Source organism: Monodon monoceros, unplaced genomic scaffold (genome assembly GCF_005190385.1).
Source record: "Monodon monoceros isolate NGI ecotype Baffin Bay Population unplaced genomic scaffold, NGI_Narwhal_1 Super_Scaffold_22, whole genome shotgun sequence".
NCBI lineage: Eukaryota > Metazoa > Chordata > Mammalia > Artiodactyla > Monodontidae > Monodon > Monodon monoceros.
The window spans coordinates 12,565,369-12,583,451 of record NW_021703779.1 but is presented as its reverse complement, the minus strand read 5'-3'; the positions used below and the strand labels follow the sequence as shown (position 1 = coordinate 12,583,451).

The 18,083-nt window shown below is 40.0% G+C and overlaps 1 protein-coding gene and 2 long non-coding RNA genes across 3 annotated transcripts in view; 2 read left to right on the top strand and 1 right to left on the bottom strand.

The window, feature by feature from the left end:
* LOC114906014 overlaps window positions 1-1,936 on the top strand; it is a 35,661-nt gene extending 33,725 nt beyond the window's left edge. Inside the window, exons 3-4 of the long non-coding RNA XR_003796364.1 lie at window positions 1,462-1,663; window positions 1,772-1,936. This is a non-coding gene — a long non-coding RNA (uncharacterized LOC114906014). The remainder of the gene's footprint in view (window positions 1-1,461; window positions 1,664-1,771) is intronic.
* Window positions 1,937-2,147: 211 nt separating this feature from the next.
* Window positions 2,148-18,083, bottom strand: part of MOSPD2 (motile sperm domain containing 2) — a 59,158-nt gene continuing 43,222 nt past the window's right edge. The window contains exons 11-15 of the mRNA XM_029240448.1: window positions 16,587-16,683; window positions 15,756-15,852; window positions 15,017-15,146; window positions 5,154-5,256; window positions 2,148-4,563 (exon numbers count right to left, since the gene is read on the bottom strand). Of these exons, the coding sequence (XP_029096281.1) occupies window positions 4,426-4,563; window positions 5,154-5,256; window positions 15,017-15,146; window positions 15,756-15,852; window positions 16,587-16,683 (565 nt within the window). The 3' untranslated portion in view covers window positions 2,148-4,425. The remainder of the gene's footprint in view (window positions 4,564-5,153; window positions 5,257-15,016; window positions 15,147-15,755; window positions 15,853-16,586; window positions 16,684-18,083) is intronic.
* Window positions 5,400-15,949, top strand: LOC114906013. The gene is made up of 5 exons (XR_003796363.1): window positions 5,400-5,727; window positions 6,025-6,116; window positions 11,952-12,117; window positions 12,581-12,655; window positions 15,612-15,949. It is a non-coding gene; the product is annotated as an uncharacterized LOC114906013 (long non-coding RNA).

The window sequence follows — 18,083 nt, the reverse complement described above, 5'->3', positions numbered from 1 at the left end:
TTATTTGTGTTTTGTCACCTCTGCTTCTCAAGTATTCTATCTTCTCTTTTTCGTCTCCTGCTGTTTAGGGTAGGTAAAGTTCTCAGAGCTGTCCTTTCAGCATTGTAACCTATTACTCAGATGTGGCAGTTCTGAGTGGTTTGTAACAAGCAGTGGACTTGGGAGACTAGTTCAACTCTTGGCTCTGAAACCAACTAGCCTGTGACCTTGGGAAAAAGAATTATTTCTCAGGCTCTTGGTTTCCTTATCTGTAAAACACAAGGTCTTATCATGTATTCTCACATTGTTCACACAAAGGAACACGAACAACTGGTAATTTCAAGGATTCTGTATTCTTGCCAGTTGAACCGGTTGTCTCAAATATTTTAACATGTGCAAGAGATTGGCTTTACTTTGCATGGCAGGGGACATGAGTAGGGTAGGGAGGAGAATCTTTGGACATTAGAGGGAAGTAATTCAGTGTTAAGGATGAAATTGTTATGAGGATGTGAAAGATCCTATGTGATATTTTTATGGAATTGTTACAAATGTAACGGGAAACTGTTATGGTGGAATATTGCAAGATGAATTCCAGGTGTGGGTGTGCTGTTATGACGGGGTGTGGGTGCAGTGGTGGAAGGCAGCATCAAACCAACTCTTCCTCAGACTGGTAAGGGATACTCCTTTACAGGATTCAAGGCAGTTGATCATCACTGGCCATCCACATGCATCCCTTGACCTGGGCACCAGAATTCAGAGTGAAGTACCAAGAAGGCAAGGATGGGAGTACAGAGCAGGGAAAAGTTTGGAGAACTGACATTTGGCTTTGCGTGAGATGGGATATTCAGGACATCAACCCAAGTGTGAAAAGTTCTAGGGAGCTGGAATGGAAGGTGGTGGAGGCAACATCAACAAAGCCAGGCTAGCCTCTCCGGGGCTGCTTTTAAATGCAAGATTTCCTCTCACTCTCACACTCATCCTGGGAAGTTGTACTTTGATATCAGAGGCACTTAGGGATGAGGAAACCGAGGCTGAAAGAGGTTAATTAACATTCCCGGGTCACACAGGTAGCAAATGTCAGAGAGGGGACTTGAACCCGGGCAGTCTTCATTCAGAGCCCTCACTCCTGGCCACCACTCCCTCAGCTGGGACAAATGGGAGGACTTCCATTCCGTGCCCTTGGGCCAGGAAAAAAAGGGGAGTCCTGTGCTTCTGGGGACCCATGTTGTTCTGACATCAAGAAACCTTAAGTTGCTGGTAAAATTTAGAGAAGAGCTGGGTTGCTGTAAAGTAACTGATCCTTTTCTAGCTGGAGCTTTCCCCACACAGGAGCTCTTTCCTAGAAAATTGCATCTTTTGGGAAAGGAGGCCACACCCTCAGAGTCCTGGGTAGGTGTGGGGCTCCTTGGTAGGTTACCGGTCTGTCTTTGTGGCTCTGTTTTGAATTTCTCCCATGGTTTTGTATCTCGACCTCTTTTGCAGTTTAGAAGATGGACCTGTCCTTTTCGTTCTATTTTATGGAGCTGCACTTGGGAGTTGTGTCTTCCAGTGGCGAGGGGAACCACACAAACAATCCCCAGGGCCTTTGCCATCACTATCCGGGGCCGCCCCTCCTGAACCACACCCACGTGCCGTGCTCCGGTGCCTTCTCGCCTGGACCACCCGCCATGCGCCCGGCAGCCAGGTAGGATTTCTTGTCAGCCTGCTTCCTGCAGGTTCCTGTCAGCAGGCAGGTGTATAGGTACTAGGATTGAGGGATATAGGGCAATTCTGACATGTGTGGCCACTCTAGTGATAGGTTCTGTGATGGAGCCCCCAGCTGTGACAGTGAGGCCAACGCTAAGTCCGGAAAATGGAGAGCTCCCCTGAAGAGCAGCCAGACCCTGACCCAGGGGCGAGGAGAAATGGGACACACTAGGGACGGGTTCACCTGATGACACAATTGTGCCTTTGGAAGTTTGTGGTGCCATCCTTATAAAAAGGTAAGTAGGTGCAGAAGAAATTAATGTGATCTTTGAAAGGTCAGAGTGAACCTGAGCTTTGATTTTTAAGATGCTTTATCAATTAGAGACCAGAGGTTTTTCCTGATGATATTTATTGCATAAATGTAATTATTTTTCTAAAACATATTAAAATAGAAAACATGTTCTTTTGATCAATTTATACAAAGAAAATACCAATACAGTAATAAAAATACTGAAAATATATGAAAAGCACCAGAACATTAGAGAAATTACACCGGCAACAATTCTAGGAATATATTTTTGTTTTTTGCAATTGTACAATAAAGTGCTATTAAATCCAGTCAAAATTAGTGGCAAGATATAAAAACAGTTATGGTATATTATGAAATTTGAGGCTAGGTTTACCAGCAATTGTATCTTTAGGCTACTTGCCTATAATGATATTTCGTTAATGTTTTCATGGAAACTCTATGAATTTCCATTCCAAGTGAAGATAATTTAAATCTGAATGTTGGTCCTTGGTAATTTGGTCATGAACAGGTAATGACATATTAAAAAATAAAATTATTAATTATAGCATACTCAGTCATACAGACGTGATTACATAAAATCAAACGAAGACACAATAAAATCAAATGTAAATATATGTGATCAATTAAGACAAGTACAGAAGTTCAGATGCCTTTGATTTTATGGTTAATTTTCAGTAAATTTTGCTTAGTCACATTTAATAGACACACAAATGTTAACAAGAAATGTTATTAAATTCAACTGGCCAGACATCAGGGAAAAACATTTTAGTGAGTCAATGTAATTTTCATGTGAAACATTAAAGGGACACCGTCAGGACAATACATTTCCAATTTTGACTATTTCCTCGCTTATTTGCTGAAGAACAAAACACATACACAGATACTTCGGGATTAGATTATGACAAAGCCAGGAATCTAACATATAAGGGGAAATCGCTGTGCACACACACAGGGAGATACTATGGACAGTACTACTTAGGGTGGGCTGCAGTCACTTTCACGTCTGGAGGTGGCAAACTGAAACAGAAAAACCCAAATTAAGACGAAGTATCAGACCAGTGTCCATTTAAGGTTTTATTTCCTAGGCCAATTTTGAAGGAACTCTATTTTTTCATTCTTCATAATGCCATCTGGGAATCATCACATTCTCAAGATGAAAGCCGCCAACACTACAACCTCAGAATAAAACATTCTGCAAACATGGCTCAATCAAAACTCAAAATTTATTTTACAGGCAGACTATTTTTTTCTTTCATATAAAGTAGATTTATATGTGAACCAACATGGACCAAAACTGTTTATATTAAATGAGAAAACAAACTACTTGCATTAGGCTCTGCTCCTGCGAGGTGTATCATGTTACGAATTGAGGAACCGTCCTCAGTATTGCTGTGACAAAGGCAGAATATATCAGGTGAGTCAATTAACCCTGGTCTGAAGTTTTTACAGTATTTTTCACTCTTAAACTGAGAAGTGACACTTTCGATTTATTTTTTCACCCTTACCGAAAGTTCCCTTCTCGTGGCTGATTTTAGCAAGGAATTGAAATGTAAATGAATTATACTGCTCTGCATCTCAAAAACTAACTCCTTTCGTTTAGAAAGGAGGGTGAAGATGGTCCAATGGAGGATCAGGCCTTTATAATAAGTGAAGCAAAAGGGTCCCTGTCCAGCCAGAGAGAGCAACGTGAAACTGCGTAAAAAAAGACTGGAGAGGTTCTTCTTCTGGACGTTACTGACGGACAGAATTTAGAGAAAATCCAACCAGACTTAGTTCCCCAAATCCTAGCTAAATGAGAGTGTGAGTGTTCATTAAAAAGTCTGAGATTAATAAAAGGCAGGCAGGCTGTTAAGGAAGACGGATAAGAAACAAAGGCTAAAGGTGGTTTGGCATTAAGTAGCTGTACATTCCAAAAGAACATCGACTAGCATCTGTTAGTAGTTCTCAAAATTACAAAGTCATGGTTACAGAAATTACTCTGTATGTTTTTTCAATATACATGTTCTTCTATATACATAGTATAGAAAAGCTAATAAGTTGGCTCAGCTATAATAATTCTGTCAAAAAAAAAAGCAGATGACAGTTTTTGGCTGCAACAAAGCATGTTACTTTTCCGTTCAGCTAACATATATACATGATAAGACAAGCTTTAAAAGTATTAAATCAAAAGGGAAAAATAAATTATCTCTATTAAGTCACACAACAGATATACCTTTACTTACTTGACTAACTACCTATAGTCTCTTATAATCAATATCTTCAGCGTTTCCTTATTGTAACAGTTTATTTTCAAGACATGTTTCAGTCCCCCCCCCCCCCAAATGCCGTACATTTCCTTGGAGGAAGGAAGCACAGATGTGTGACACTTTCAGCATGGTGGAGAAGTTCTGGGTGGTACTTTTTCCAACTAATGAACGGAAAAGCCATGTTTCCTACCGAGCACCACTTCTTTAACTGTACAACAAATAGAAGAGAGAGATGACAAAAGCAAGCGAGACCACTGTTAAGGAAAGCAGCCATTGCTGGAACCAGATACAATGCTGAACTTGGTCTTCAAGCTTCCTATTGCTTTCTAGTAAACGATTGAGCTAAAGAGGGGAGAAAAGGATGAAAGGTTTGTATCAATAAAACAGTACAATAATCATGTGCGTGACAAACGGGAATATTAGAAATCCCACAAACATTTATGGGATAGAGTCCATCTACTCTGAAAGGCTGGGAGCTGGGAATGCAATTTGGTTGCTGAATGGATGTGTATCTGTTCTCATTTTGAAAAGGTCTAATTCTCTAGTTGAGAAAGGAACAAAGCAATCATTTCCTGGAGGTACTGAAACCAGCTATTCAGAAAGAGAGCCCCTCCACCTTTTTCAAATTTAAATGCACTACATGGTACCTTTTCCATGAGATCAAGTTCTTCGATACCCCCAAAATACCATGCGCTTTGCTATAAGGTCCCTAGTCCAAATTGAAATAGCCAGAGCTTTCAGAAAGTTAGTTAGAAGATCTCCAAAAGTAACGCACCACTTACCATTTCTGATCTGGCTTCCCTTCACAAAGAAGGAAGAGAGCATTTCTGTCGTGGCTATGCCAAAGGTCTGCTTTATGTCAGTGGGGAAAAAATGGATTTCTAATATTGATTAACATTAAAGACTTACAGTTAGGAAGAAAGAACACTTACCTGTAGATAGAGATCTTCACTGGTTTTATCTGACACGTTAAAGGCATGGTGTTTCAATGTAAGAGTGGTTGGCTTAATGCTCTCAACAGTATGGCATCTTAACCTATGAAAGTACAAAGGAAACATAACTTCTTAAAGTTTTTAATGAATTTTTGAAAAGTAAAGTGTAAAATGAAAACAGTTAAACACAGAAGTGTATGTAACAGAGGTGAAAGTACTCATTCCTCTCCCCAGATATACCTAAGGGAGCAGCTAGCTCAACGTGTGTTTATCTTTGAAGGGGAGCAGAATTTGCCACCCCAAAACGTGCCTCTGGGGCACAAGGTTTATCTTGAGCTGGTTATTTTTTAAGAAAAAGCAGACAAAAGTGGAAAGCTTTTTCACTTTTCAGTAAAAGCTCTGAAAAGTGGAATAGAAGTTACGTTTTTTGTGAGACATGCACAGTTACAAGGGAGATCTCCATTTGTAAGGGTGTCTCCCTCTCTGCCAGGTACAGGAGGATGACTTTGTATCTCTCGAGACTCTTATCAATGGAGAAGGCAGAGACTTAAATCCGCAGGACAACCTTAGCCGTGTATGTTGTGCTTTTCCCACCATCCTCCCAGAACTGGCTCCCTCGCCCACAACATCATCTTTTCTCTTTAGCTGGAGGTGGTATTTAAGGTGGTGTCATGGGCCATTGCGGGAACTTTTACTGTCTTCCTGGGTCTCTCAAGTATACAGGAGGTATACATGCTAGTAAACTTCTGTTTTTTTCCTGTTTTCTTCTGTTCACCTGTCTATGATTACGGCGGTATGGCGGGGGGTGGGATGGGGATCTTAGCCAAGAACGTAGAAAAATAAAGGGAAAATTATTTTTCCTCTCCTACAGTTTGGCAACCTACCCTGGGAGCTGCTGAGATACCATACTCACTTGGGAGCCTGCAGATGGGATTCTGGAAAACGGGCAGAAGCCCGAGAAGGGTAAGAATTCTTACTAAAGTCAGCTCTCCTAGATCTCAGTCTGGTGCACTTGAGAGAGGAAGGTAAAAATTTCACCTTGTCCCTTCTTTTCCAAATTGACATTAGCAGGAGAAAATATTTGTGTCAGCCAGTTCCTTAGGTATTGTGACTTTGGTAGAGATTTTTGTTATGAGTATTTTTGTCTTCTACTGGTCCTCTTTCCTCCCACAGATGGTCATTGTTTTCTTTTATCTCTGTCTCTTGTGTTGTCAGAAGAGAACCATAGGACAGATGAGATTTTCGTTTTATTCTGTTTTGAGAGCTTGACTTCATGACCAGTGAGAATAGTCTCTCTGGTCTCTGCCAGATGGATGATGCATGTGTCTGCATGCATCTGGCGACCACCTGAATAGGCTGGGGATCCGGGACACTAACTGATAAGCAACATTCTCCGATGCTACCGGCTCTCGTGGGCGTCGGTCATAAGGGCCCCTTGTTGTCTCCACCTTCTTGTCTTATTTAGGGCTGGGAAAGTCCTGTTCCAGTAGTGCTTACCCAGTGTCGCAGGTTTGTAACTGAAGGCATATCGTTCTTATGGGAAACACTTTTCACGACCCCATTCTAACCACGTGTGACAATGAAGGTCTTTGCTTTCTTAGGCTAACTCTGGGAGTGAGCTTTCTGAATCGTGTGAGGGCTGCATCTTTTGCACCCCGTTTCGGGATGCCTCTTGCATCCATGGTTAAGCCATAAAAAGGCTTATAAGTTTGAGTTGCTATTGAGATTAATATAAGATCCTACTACTCATCAATGGCCAAATGATGGATCTTTTGAATTGGAAAAACTTCTGTGTTTAAACATTTTTTAGAGAGCTCTCAGCCTAAACAGTTGTCTTTCTTGGTATCTATGGAAAGACCAACTTGAAAGGAGGACCTGAAGGAGTATGGGGGCCAGCCTTAGGGACGTCCTTAGTAAGATGAAATTACAAAGCTCTTTTTACCTCCACTTTCAGAAGATATCTACCAAATTTAGAGAAGAGTTAAAAAAGACTAGTGGCCATTCAGTTCCCCACTCATAGGGACCTTGATTGGCTGCTAAGGGGTGTTCTTCACACCCATGATTATTACTGTAGTTATCAGACAAGCCCGATGGCCCCCTAGGGAAAACAGGCACACTCACACGGGCAGCAGATGACCAGAATTCCTCCCAAATTATCAGGAAATGGATCAGCTGAAGGCCAATATTCAGGGGCTGACAGAAGTGTAGGGGCTTTTTCCCCTAAGGTGAATTGGTCCAAGGTTGAATTGTGCACTCAGGAGAGCATTCAAAGGCCTTTGCTGGACGCTTTATACAGACTTTGTACAGATGCTGCGTTAAGCCCTGAAACTCCAGAACATGGAAATCGATTTCCGTCTTAATTGGAAATCTCCCTGATATAAAGCAAACTGAAGAAAATGTAGTTGGATGCCATTCAGGCTGCAATCCAATTTTTTGAGGAATTAAGAGCAACTGTCTTTGTCTTGCAAATCTTCACAAAACCAGAAATTCGGCTCTAGAAGCAATTCAAACTTCACCTGTTCTAACCATTCCAAAACCTGCCCTGTTTATCTCAAAATACTTGTAGGTATTATAAAAGACCACGTCACTGGAAACAGAACTGTTCTGTACTTAGAAAAGTAAGAAAACATTTAAACGGTAATTTCGCTAAACCTCTGATAATAGGTAAAGTACCCCCAAAACTCCAGGGAAAAAAACCTTACTTTCTCTGTCCCTTTGAGGTGTAAATTTTCTACCCCACCTTCTCTAGGACCTGATAGCCAGCTCAAAGAAATGCAAACTTTAGGAAAATGAAGCTCATCAGAAGTTAAAGAAAAGGAGCTATTTTGAAACTGGGCAAATGAAAACAGCAAAACAAAAACCCCACAAATATTAGTTTAAAAAAAAAAAAAAGCTTTAGCACTCTGAGCAGGTAAACTTATTCCAACTGTTCCTTAATAAGCTAGTGAGTTTCGTGTCACTGTACCTAATTCATGGCTAAAATTCTGGAACCAAAGCTATAAGGTCTCTGGTTTGCATCTCTATGTTTACATGTGTGTATATATATATGTTATAAATGTGTGCTATTTTTCTACTTCTGAATGGTACTGCCAAGATTAATTCATAAAAACTATTCAACTGGCTTAAAGAAAAATAAGTGCTTTTCAAATTGAATATTCCTAAAACTCAGAAATAGAGAAACTAACCCCCAATTTTTTTCAAGTTCACATGATCTGGGATAATCTTCGGTAAATAAAAGCTGGGTTAAATCAAGACAGTATGGTACTGGCACAAAAAGAGAAATATGGATCAATGGAACAGGATAGAAAGCCCAGAGATGCACCCACGCACCTATGGTCACCTTATTTTTGATAAAGGAGGCAAGAATATACAATGGAGAAAAGACAGCCTCTTCAGTAAGTGGTGCTGGGAAAACTGGACAGCTCCATGTAAAAGAATGAAATTAGAACACTCCCTAACACCATACACAAAAAGAAACTCCAAATGGATTAGAGACCTAAATGTAAGGCCAGACACTATAGAACTCTTAGAGGAAAACATAGGCAGAACACTCTATGATATAAATCATAGCAAGGTCCTTTTTGACCCACCTCCTAGAGAAATGCAAATAAAAACAAAAATAAACAAATGGCACCTAATGAAACTTCAAAGCTTTTGCACAGCAAAGGAAACCATAAACAAGACCAAAAGACAACCCTCAGAATGGGAGAAAATATTTGCAAATGAAGCAACTGACAAAGGATTAATCTCCAAAATTTACAAGCAGCTCATGCAGCTCAATAACAAAAAAACAAACAGCCCAATCCAAAAATGGGCAGAAGACCTAAAGAGACATTTCTCCAAAGAAGATATACAGATTGCCAACAGACACATGAAAGGATGCTCAACATCACTAATCATGAGAGAAATGCAAATCAAAACTACAATGAGGTATCACCTCACACCGGTCAGAATGGCCATCATCAAAATATCTACAAACAATAAATGCTGGAGAGGGTGTGGAGAAAAGGGAACCCTCTTGCACTGCTGGTGGGAATGTGAATTGATACAGCCACTAAGCAGAACAGTGTGGGGTTCCTTAAAAAACTAAAAATAGAACTACCATACGACGCAGCAGTCCCACTACGGGGCATATGCCCTGAGAAAACCATAATTCAAAAACAGTCATGTACCACAATGTTCATTGCAGCTCTATTTACAATGGCCAGCACATGGAAGCAACCTAAGTGTCCATCATGGAACATTCTTCAGCCATGAAAAGAAACAAAAGTGAGTTATTTGTAGTGAGGTGGATGGACCTAGAGTCTGTCATACAGAGTGAAGTAAGTCAGAAAGAGAAAAACAATTACCGTATGCTAACACCTATATATGGAATCTAAAAAAAAAAAAAAGGTTCTGAAGAACCCAGGGGCAGGACAGGAATAAAGATGCAGACATAGAGAACAGACTTGAGGACACGGGGAGGGGGAAGGGTAAGCTGTGACAAAGTGAGAGAGTGGCATGGACATGTATACACTACCAAATGTAAAATAGCTAGTGGGAAGCAGCTGCATAGCCCAGGGAGATCAGCTCGGTGCTTTGTGACCACCTAGAGGGGTGGGATAGGGTGGGAGGGAGGGAGACGCAAGAGGGAGGATATATGGGGATATATGTATATGTACAGCTGATTCACTTTGTTATACAGCAGAAACTAACACACCATTGTAAAGCAATTATACTCCAATAGAGATGTTAAAAAAATAAGATACAGGGATGTAATGTACAGTACAGAGAATACAGCCATTATTTTATAATAACTTTAAATGGAGTATAATCTATAAAAATATCAAATCACTATGTTGAATAGCTGAAACTAACATAATGTAAATCAATTATACTTCAATACAAAACAAACTGGGTTAACTGGTTGGTTTAATTATACAGGTCTTGATATAATAGAGACATGCAACCTTTATTCTACCTGGGCTTACTATTCAAATAAGTTCATGTTATCTCTGTTACAAAATTTGTCAGCAAGAAGAACACCTTGGCATGATGGCTGATTTTGTGTAATGTCTCCTGGCGTTTGTGTGAAGAGTCTAAACAATTGTTGGTAGCAAGTGATCTAGATAAATATCAGCGAGATAAACGTTAGGTGCACTTATCAGCCAGGAGTATATTTTATGGTATATCTCTTACAAACAGTTTTCCAAACGTCTTTGGTAACTTGAAACTTCAGAGTTTTGCCAAGTTAAATGACAGGAAATTCACTGAATATCTAGATCATTTCCAAATAAGATAAAATAGTGAAACATTAATTACTACACATAGGTTTATCTACTTCTGGCTTCTTATTACAGAATGAAAGATATTTGGGTATATTAGTAAACATATCTTGTGCCACAATGAAAAACTATACTGTGAGGAAGTATCTATTTCTAGAAATTGCGAAATATATTCATAAATTTGCCAATCCAAAGAACGCTGGTGTAACAGACTGCAAGTGCTCATTTATTAGTTTTCACTAGAAAGTAACATTTCTAAGGATTATTAAAACGACTTCAACCCTGTACATAAGAATTAGGATGTGTTTTTGGCCAAGAGAAGTAGGGAGGTGCGTTTTTGTTAAGGGAAGTGAAAGTGATTTTATCCTGAAGTAAAGCTATAGTTATTTCAGAGTAGAAAGTAGGAGAATAAATGGATACAGAAAGTTGGGAAGAGACAGAAAGAGAACATTTTACCTTGTGTAGTCAAGCTGGCTAAAATTGAATAAATTTGTTTTAAGGGTTTTAAAAAGGGTTTTAAAAATAAGCTTAATATCAACAGTGTAATTACATAAAACTAAATTTTCTTTTTTTGCTAAAGGGACAGTTTTATTGGGCTCTTGGTCTGGTCTGCTCCTGATAAGAGACTGTGAAAGGTTTTTCTTTACCTTTTTAAGTAATCTGCCTAGAAAGAAAAGATTTTGCATTTTATCAAAATAATTTCCTGTGCTTCATGTCATCTTTATCATCAGGTCTTTAATTAAAAGACTCAGTTTTAAGATTAAGAGCTAAGTTTTGCTCGCAACTATGTGACCTTCTGTATTTGCCTTTGAAATGTTTTTAACTGTCAGTTTGGTTAACTGGATAATTAAGTATTGTTTCATAATGATTTATGATTCTATTTAGTCAAGTGTCCAAAACCTTTTGATATTTTTGACAAACGTCCCCAAATCAAATTCTAAATGAAGTCTTTTTGACCTCAAACTAACTTTGGGATTTTCCCCAGGGCCCCTGGAACATCTCAAAAGATGTGTTCTCTCTCTTTATAAAAAGATATTAAACCACTTAGGCTTATTTGATATGTTAAATTATGTGGGACACATTGTCAAATAAGAATACTAAACCTTCTTGATTGTACTTGTATAGATACATGTTTGACCTTCAAAGAGATTCACAAAAAGGACTCTGACAAGCACTCTAGAACACAGGTTTCTGATAACTTTTAAGACTGTAAAACTGAGCTGGGTAAGAATTTCCAAAACTAATGGAAAAAACTGAATTCAAGCAGAACACAAATTAATAATGTGGGATTGAATGAATTGATGAGAATGATTGAAACACGTTTTGTTTCTCCAGATTTAAGGAGAACTTTTCCTCTTAAGCTATCTATGATTTACTGCAATTTGGTGGATTATACCTTTGTAAGCAGAATTGAGACAATTTTTCTCCATACCTGATCCCTCCAGAATTTAGAAACTCTTAGTGAATGTTCTCATTTTCATGGTGATATAGTTATTTGCACAAGTTCAATGAGAATCTGTTCTCCTTGTAACAGGACACAATTGGAAACATGGTTGTATTATCAAGGTTCTGACTTGAATGTCATATTTGAAAATGAAATGCATGAAGTCGGATATGACCAGATGGCTTTAAGGAACTAAAGACCCTTGGAAACAACTGACCTGGTACCTTGCTTACAGGGTTCCAGACAGCCTTACTAGGTGAGTAAGGAAAGTCACTTCCTGGCAAGCTCAGGAACCTCAGAATATTTTGGGGACCTCAAGAAGACAGGAATTTGCCTAAATTAGCCTAATAACTTTATCCTTGTTTACCATGCTTTTCCTGATAGCCTTCCTCCACCCCACAACATCTGTCTTTTGTCTTTCACTGGAGATGGTAGTGAAGGTGGTGGCTTGGGCCATTTGGGAGAGTTACTCAGTTTTCCTGGGTCTCTCCCACGTATACAGGAGGTATCCATGTTATGAAACTTCTGTTGCTCTCCTGTTCATCTGTCTTTTATTACAGTGGGTCTCAGCCAAGAACTTGGAAGGGTAGAGGGAAAAGTATTTTTCCTTTCCTACATCCTCCAGCTTCTTAATGCAGATATAAATAACACAATATAACCTAAGAAAAGTTTTTTATATATGATATTCAGTAGAATTCACCTGATCTTCCGATTTGCAGGAAGCCACCCTTTCTAGATGGTGCTTTCACCTGGGCCTTCAGTACCAAACCACCAAGTCTCCCTGTTTCTGTGAGGTAAGTGATTCTCTTTTGACAGTTACAGAACAGAAAGCCATTAGAAACTGATTTACAAAGCAAGAGAACAAAGCAACTCATGTATAACAAAACCAAAAGAAAGAAAAACCCCCATAATTTTGAGGTACTGTTTGATAAGAACTTCAAAAGTAGGCCCTCCTGAAAAGTAAATTGAAAATTTAAACGTCTTCTCCATCTAAAAACATGTCACAACTGTCACAATGAGCCTTATCTAGATCCGTGGTTCCTACCTCGGCTTTAGGTTCTGTTCCTTCTAACTTTCTCAGGAATTTCACTGTCAATGGTTTATTCTGTAAGGTCAGCCTCTCCTTCGGAAACGGTCCTTACTATGGTTTTAAAGAACGCTCAAATATCTCCCATTACAAAATCCCAAACAACCCCTTCTCAACAACACAGTCTTCCTTCCAACTATGACCCTGGTCCCTCCCCGACAAGCCCAACCTCCAGAAGTCTCACTACCTGTGTTTCTTTGGCATCTGGCTCCTACCAACTCAAAGTGTTCCCCGTGAGGTCATCAGTCACCTCCATCACGTCACCAGCAACGGCCACCTCTCACACCTCATCCTTGACTGACGTTGGCACACACTGTACCCCGGGCCTTACTGACACAGCTCACCTACTGCTTTCCCTCCTGACGCCCTGTATTGTTCTCCTTCATTTGGCTACTAAATATTCCTCTGAGCTGTGTCTAACTTTCACCCTCTCTCGCTGGGTACAAGTTAGACCTAGCCTAGAGGAAATAAAGCTCGTCTTCCCAGGCCCATTCTTATTTTTGTTCTCCTACCCTCTGTGAATTGCCCGCAAAGGGTAATCTTGTCCAAGGCATTTCAGAGCAGGTCGACGTTCTCCCAGTGGTTTTACAATGGTGCCCAAGCTGCTCCTCTGGGCCCTGTCTGCCTCCAACACGCTTTCTTACTATGGATCCTCTCCCACTCTGTTCCAGCCACATCTGTATTCTTTCAACTCCTTATTTGAAGATTCAACTCAACTACAACCCTTACTAGGTTTCTCAGCTTCTCGTCTATAAAAAGGAAAAAATAACTACCTATGACCTAGGGTTGTTTTAGTGACTAAATGAATAAAGGAGAGTACCACACTTAAATAGAACTTGCTATATGCCAGCGCTAGTCTAAGTGTTGTTAACTCAGTATCACTCTTTCATCTATGTCTGCCCACAGTCTATTTTTCTACAAAGCCTCCCAGAGTAATCCTTTAAAAAAAAAAACAAGCCGATCACCTCATGGCTCTGCTCAGCACCAACTAATGGTTTCTCCTCTCAAAATCAGAAGTTCTCACTATGGCAGTGATCTGGCATCCCGTACTGGATTCAGGTTACACTGACCTCCTTGCTGTTCCTCACCCAGGCCAAGCACACATCTTTTCCATTTATGGTTCCCTCTACCTGCAAAGCTCTTTTCCCTGTTATCTATGTGGCCTACTCTCATTTCCTTCAGGTTCTACTCAAATGTCATCAGTGTGGCCATCCTTAACTACCCTCAACTGAGCTTTCTCAATCTTGGCACCACTGACATTTTGGGCTGGATCATTCTTCGTCGTGGGGTGCTGTATTGTGCATGATGGGATACTGAGTAGCATCCCTCGTCTCTACCTACTAGATGCTCACAGCACCCCACTGTCCAGTTATGACAACCAACAATGTCTCCAGGTATTGACAAGCGTCCCTTGGGGAGCAAAACTGGGCACACTCCGGAAGAAAACCTCCAACCTTCTTCTCTATTATTCTCCTCCACTTTCCTATACATCTTTTTTGCACACATGCACAGACATACATGTATATGCCTATATAGTCACAGGGTTTTCTCTTAAATAGGATAATTGTCATACATACTTTTCTGTGAGTAGGTTTTTTTCTTCTAATAGTATGTCACAGGTATCAGAACAAACAGATGTACTACACTCTTGAATGGCTTCAGAGTACTTCTCAAATGCATTTCACTGTTACTTTACTGATGAACATTTAGGTTCTTTTCCCTTTTCCACTACTAGACAATTTTTGTGAAACAGTGTTTCACTGCAGCAAACATTCTAGTACATAAGGTGAGCATTCCTACAAAGGTAACTGCTGTAAGAGAAAATCTGTGTGTAATTTTGACACATTCAGATTCTTGCATTGGCCAGCAAATAAATCTCTGCTATTAGCAATCTCCTAGAGAAACTCCAGGTCTTGTACCCGAGCCTTGTAGGGGTTGGGGCCAACAGTGTAAGCCTAGATGTCTGCCAAATGCCAGGAGGAAGGGATGCCTGCTTAGCCCATGTAGGTGCATTCCTCTTTGGGATTTTTCCCATTGCAATTTGAGAGCCTGTAAGGGAAAAGCATACCTATGCTCCATTACTTTGTTTCTGGGAACTTCTTTCCAGAACTGAGTCAATTCTGCTGGGCCTGTGCCAGATGACTGTTCCATTTCTGCAGCCATTATCAGAAAACGGTCTTGGGCAGAGACTGTTAAACCTGCATTCCAAAAGGGTAACTTATTATATAATAAACAGGAACCTTTACAAAGGGACAAAGGGTTGGCTATGTGGCTTAAGCATTATTCTAGAAAACACTAAGGAAAATGAATAATATGGAACTATCTTTTTTTTTTTTGTGCGGTACGTGGGCCTCTCACTGTTGTGGCCTCTCCCGTTGCGGAGCACAGGCTCAGCGGCCATGGCTCACGGGCCCAGCCGCTCCGCGGCATGTGGGATCTTCCCGGACCGGGGCATGAACCCGTGTCCCCTGCATCGGCAGGCGGACTCTCAACCACTGCGCCACCAGGGAAGCCCGGAACTATCTTAAAAAAGGAAAAAGTTCTCCTAAAGATGAAGAATTTTTTTGTTTGAAATTCAATTTTAACTGGCATCCGTTTAAACAATTTTACTTCTTAAAAAAATTTTGTTTTAATGAGAGCCATTCACCCGTCTCATTTTACAGGTGAGAAAACAGATGCCCAGAGTGTGGCGAGGTGACTTGCTGATACCCTGCTAATTTCTAGATTCCAGTCCAGCTTTGCTGAGTCATCACCCAGCCCCAGGCCCCCCATAACACCCCACTGTGGCCAGCCAGGTGACAACTCACCGCCGTGGGGAGACACAACTATATCAACTGATGCACCCGGGTCACAACTGCTGTTGCTGGGCTTGACTCTGTACTTTTCTGGAGCAGTTGTTCTCACCTGTTTACAGAAAAACAGTAGTCACATAACCTTTATGCTCTTTGGGGGGAAATGGCTTTAAAATGACTTAAAAATCCTTAATAAAGTCTATAAAACAGTCTTGGTGGTTACAGAAAAAAACACTCATCAGTCTGTTACTTAGCCTTCCTCTTAAACTAAAAAAAGAAATCCAACTGTTAAATGTTTATCCTGTTAATCACCTGAATTTAATAATTCACGTTCAAAAACAACACACATTAGAACACATGTTACAATAGTGTCCAGAAACTTAAAAGCAGTAATCAAAGGACATCTAGGAAGTAAATGATTTAAGGAAGTAATACCCTACAATAAGGGGCAGTGGTGGAGTCAGTCCTGTTATACTTAATGCTCAGTGTCAGGTTAGTATCCAGTATAAACTATACTCCAGAATATACCACACTTGGGGGAAACTGCACTTTAGATTTTATAGTTTTATTTTTTTCACTCTCTCTCTATGAATTAAATTATTCATACAATGAAAAGGGTCTGTTTTTTTTTTTAAACAAACAAACCCTGGGACTAATTTGGACAGTCCCTATTACTGCACATTAAAGACTAAGATACAGACCTCAGGGAAAATTTTAGATAAGCTGTGACACACAGAGATAGAAGGCAGTATAACAAGCCTAAAAACAGAAATAAAACCACTGTGCAAGTTCAAAATTATCAATCTTTCAATTTTCACACACAATTTATATCTTTCAGATATTTACCTTAAATGCCACTATGTTTTTCGTTACATTTGTCAACGTTATTAAAGCTTTCTTCTCGTCAGGTTCTGTACTTCCAAAATACAGTTCTTCCGCTGGGCTAGGTGACAACAAAAGCATAAGCCAATGGTATTGCTCAGAATAAATGACAATCTAATCATCAGCTTGAAGAAAAGCATTCGGTTAATATTTTACACTCATTTGTATAAAGAGATTTCATCAAAGAAGATTACAAAACAATACCTAATATATTTTGTATTTTAATCTTACTGATTCAATGCACACTAAAAAGTCCTATGGTTTCCCCCTAGATCTAAAAGCAAAACAGGGAAGTACAGGAGCGAATTAGGAAGATTCTGAATTAGTCCTATAATCAGCACCATCTTAAGGTTTCTTTATTAAAACTCTTTGGTAGGTGAAAGATAAAAATCAGAAGAAATTGCTGCTTCAACTTTACCTAATTACAAACATTAGAATAGGGCACAGTTTTATACATCAAGAGAAAAGGGTATAACTTAAAATGGTCATCAGGGATATATTTAAGTAACAGAATAAGTCCTGACTATAGAAAGGTTTTTTCTAAATAATATGCAAGGAGAAAAACACAAAACATGGGGCGGGAATTACAGGAAAAAATTGTCAAAAAATCAGTGAGGCTCAAAATGCAAATTTTACTATTACTGGCCACTGTATTTTAAAAATAAAAAGACTCAAGCAAAGTTTGTGTAGTTTAATTACATGAGCCAAATCGGGTGCCTCCAAATGATGCAAAGGACTGTGATTTTTATTTATTTACTTACTTTTAAAGAATTTATTTTTATTTTTGGCTGCATTGGGTCTTTGTTGCTGCACGTGGGCTTTTCTCTAGTTGCAGCGAGCTGGGGCTACTCTTTGTTGCGGTGCGCGGGCTTCTCATTGGGTGGCTTCTCTTGTTGCAGAGCAGGGGCTCTAGGCACACGGGCTTCAGTAGTTGTGGCTCTCGGGCTCTAGAGCGCAGGCCCAGTAGTTGTGGCACACGAGCTTAGTTGCTCCACAGCACGTGGGATCTTACCGGAGCAGGGCTCGAACCCGTGTCCCCTGCATTGGCAGGTGGATTCTTAACCACTGCACCACCAGGGAAGCCCAGACTGTGATTTTTAGATAAAAAGGTGAATTCTTCAGATAGCCCTTGACTATAAGCTCCACCTTTAAATAGATTCATTTTATATCAGGAATATGTGCATATCAGAGATATTTATTCATGTAAAGAACACACATTTTAAAAAAGTGCTCTCCCAGGAGAGCTGTGCCCAGCTTTGGACAAGACATAAATTAGCATGGTTGCTGGCATCTTTTTAAAACCCAATCTGAAATATACCACAGAAAAAACAGGAAGGTTAATGAATCTCAGAACTGCTCTCAGTATCCAGCACAAAAACCATGAAAAGCTCTAGGGAGACAGAGGTTGGTTAGGGGTGTGTGGTGTGTGGTGTGTGGTGTGTGGTGTGTGGTGTGTGGTGT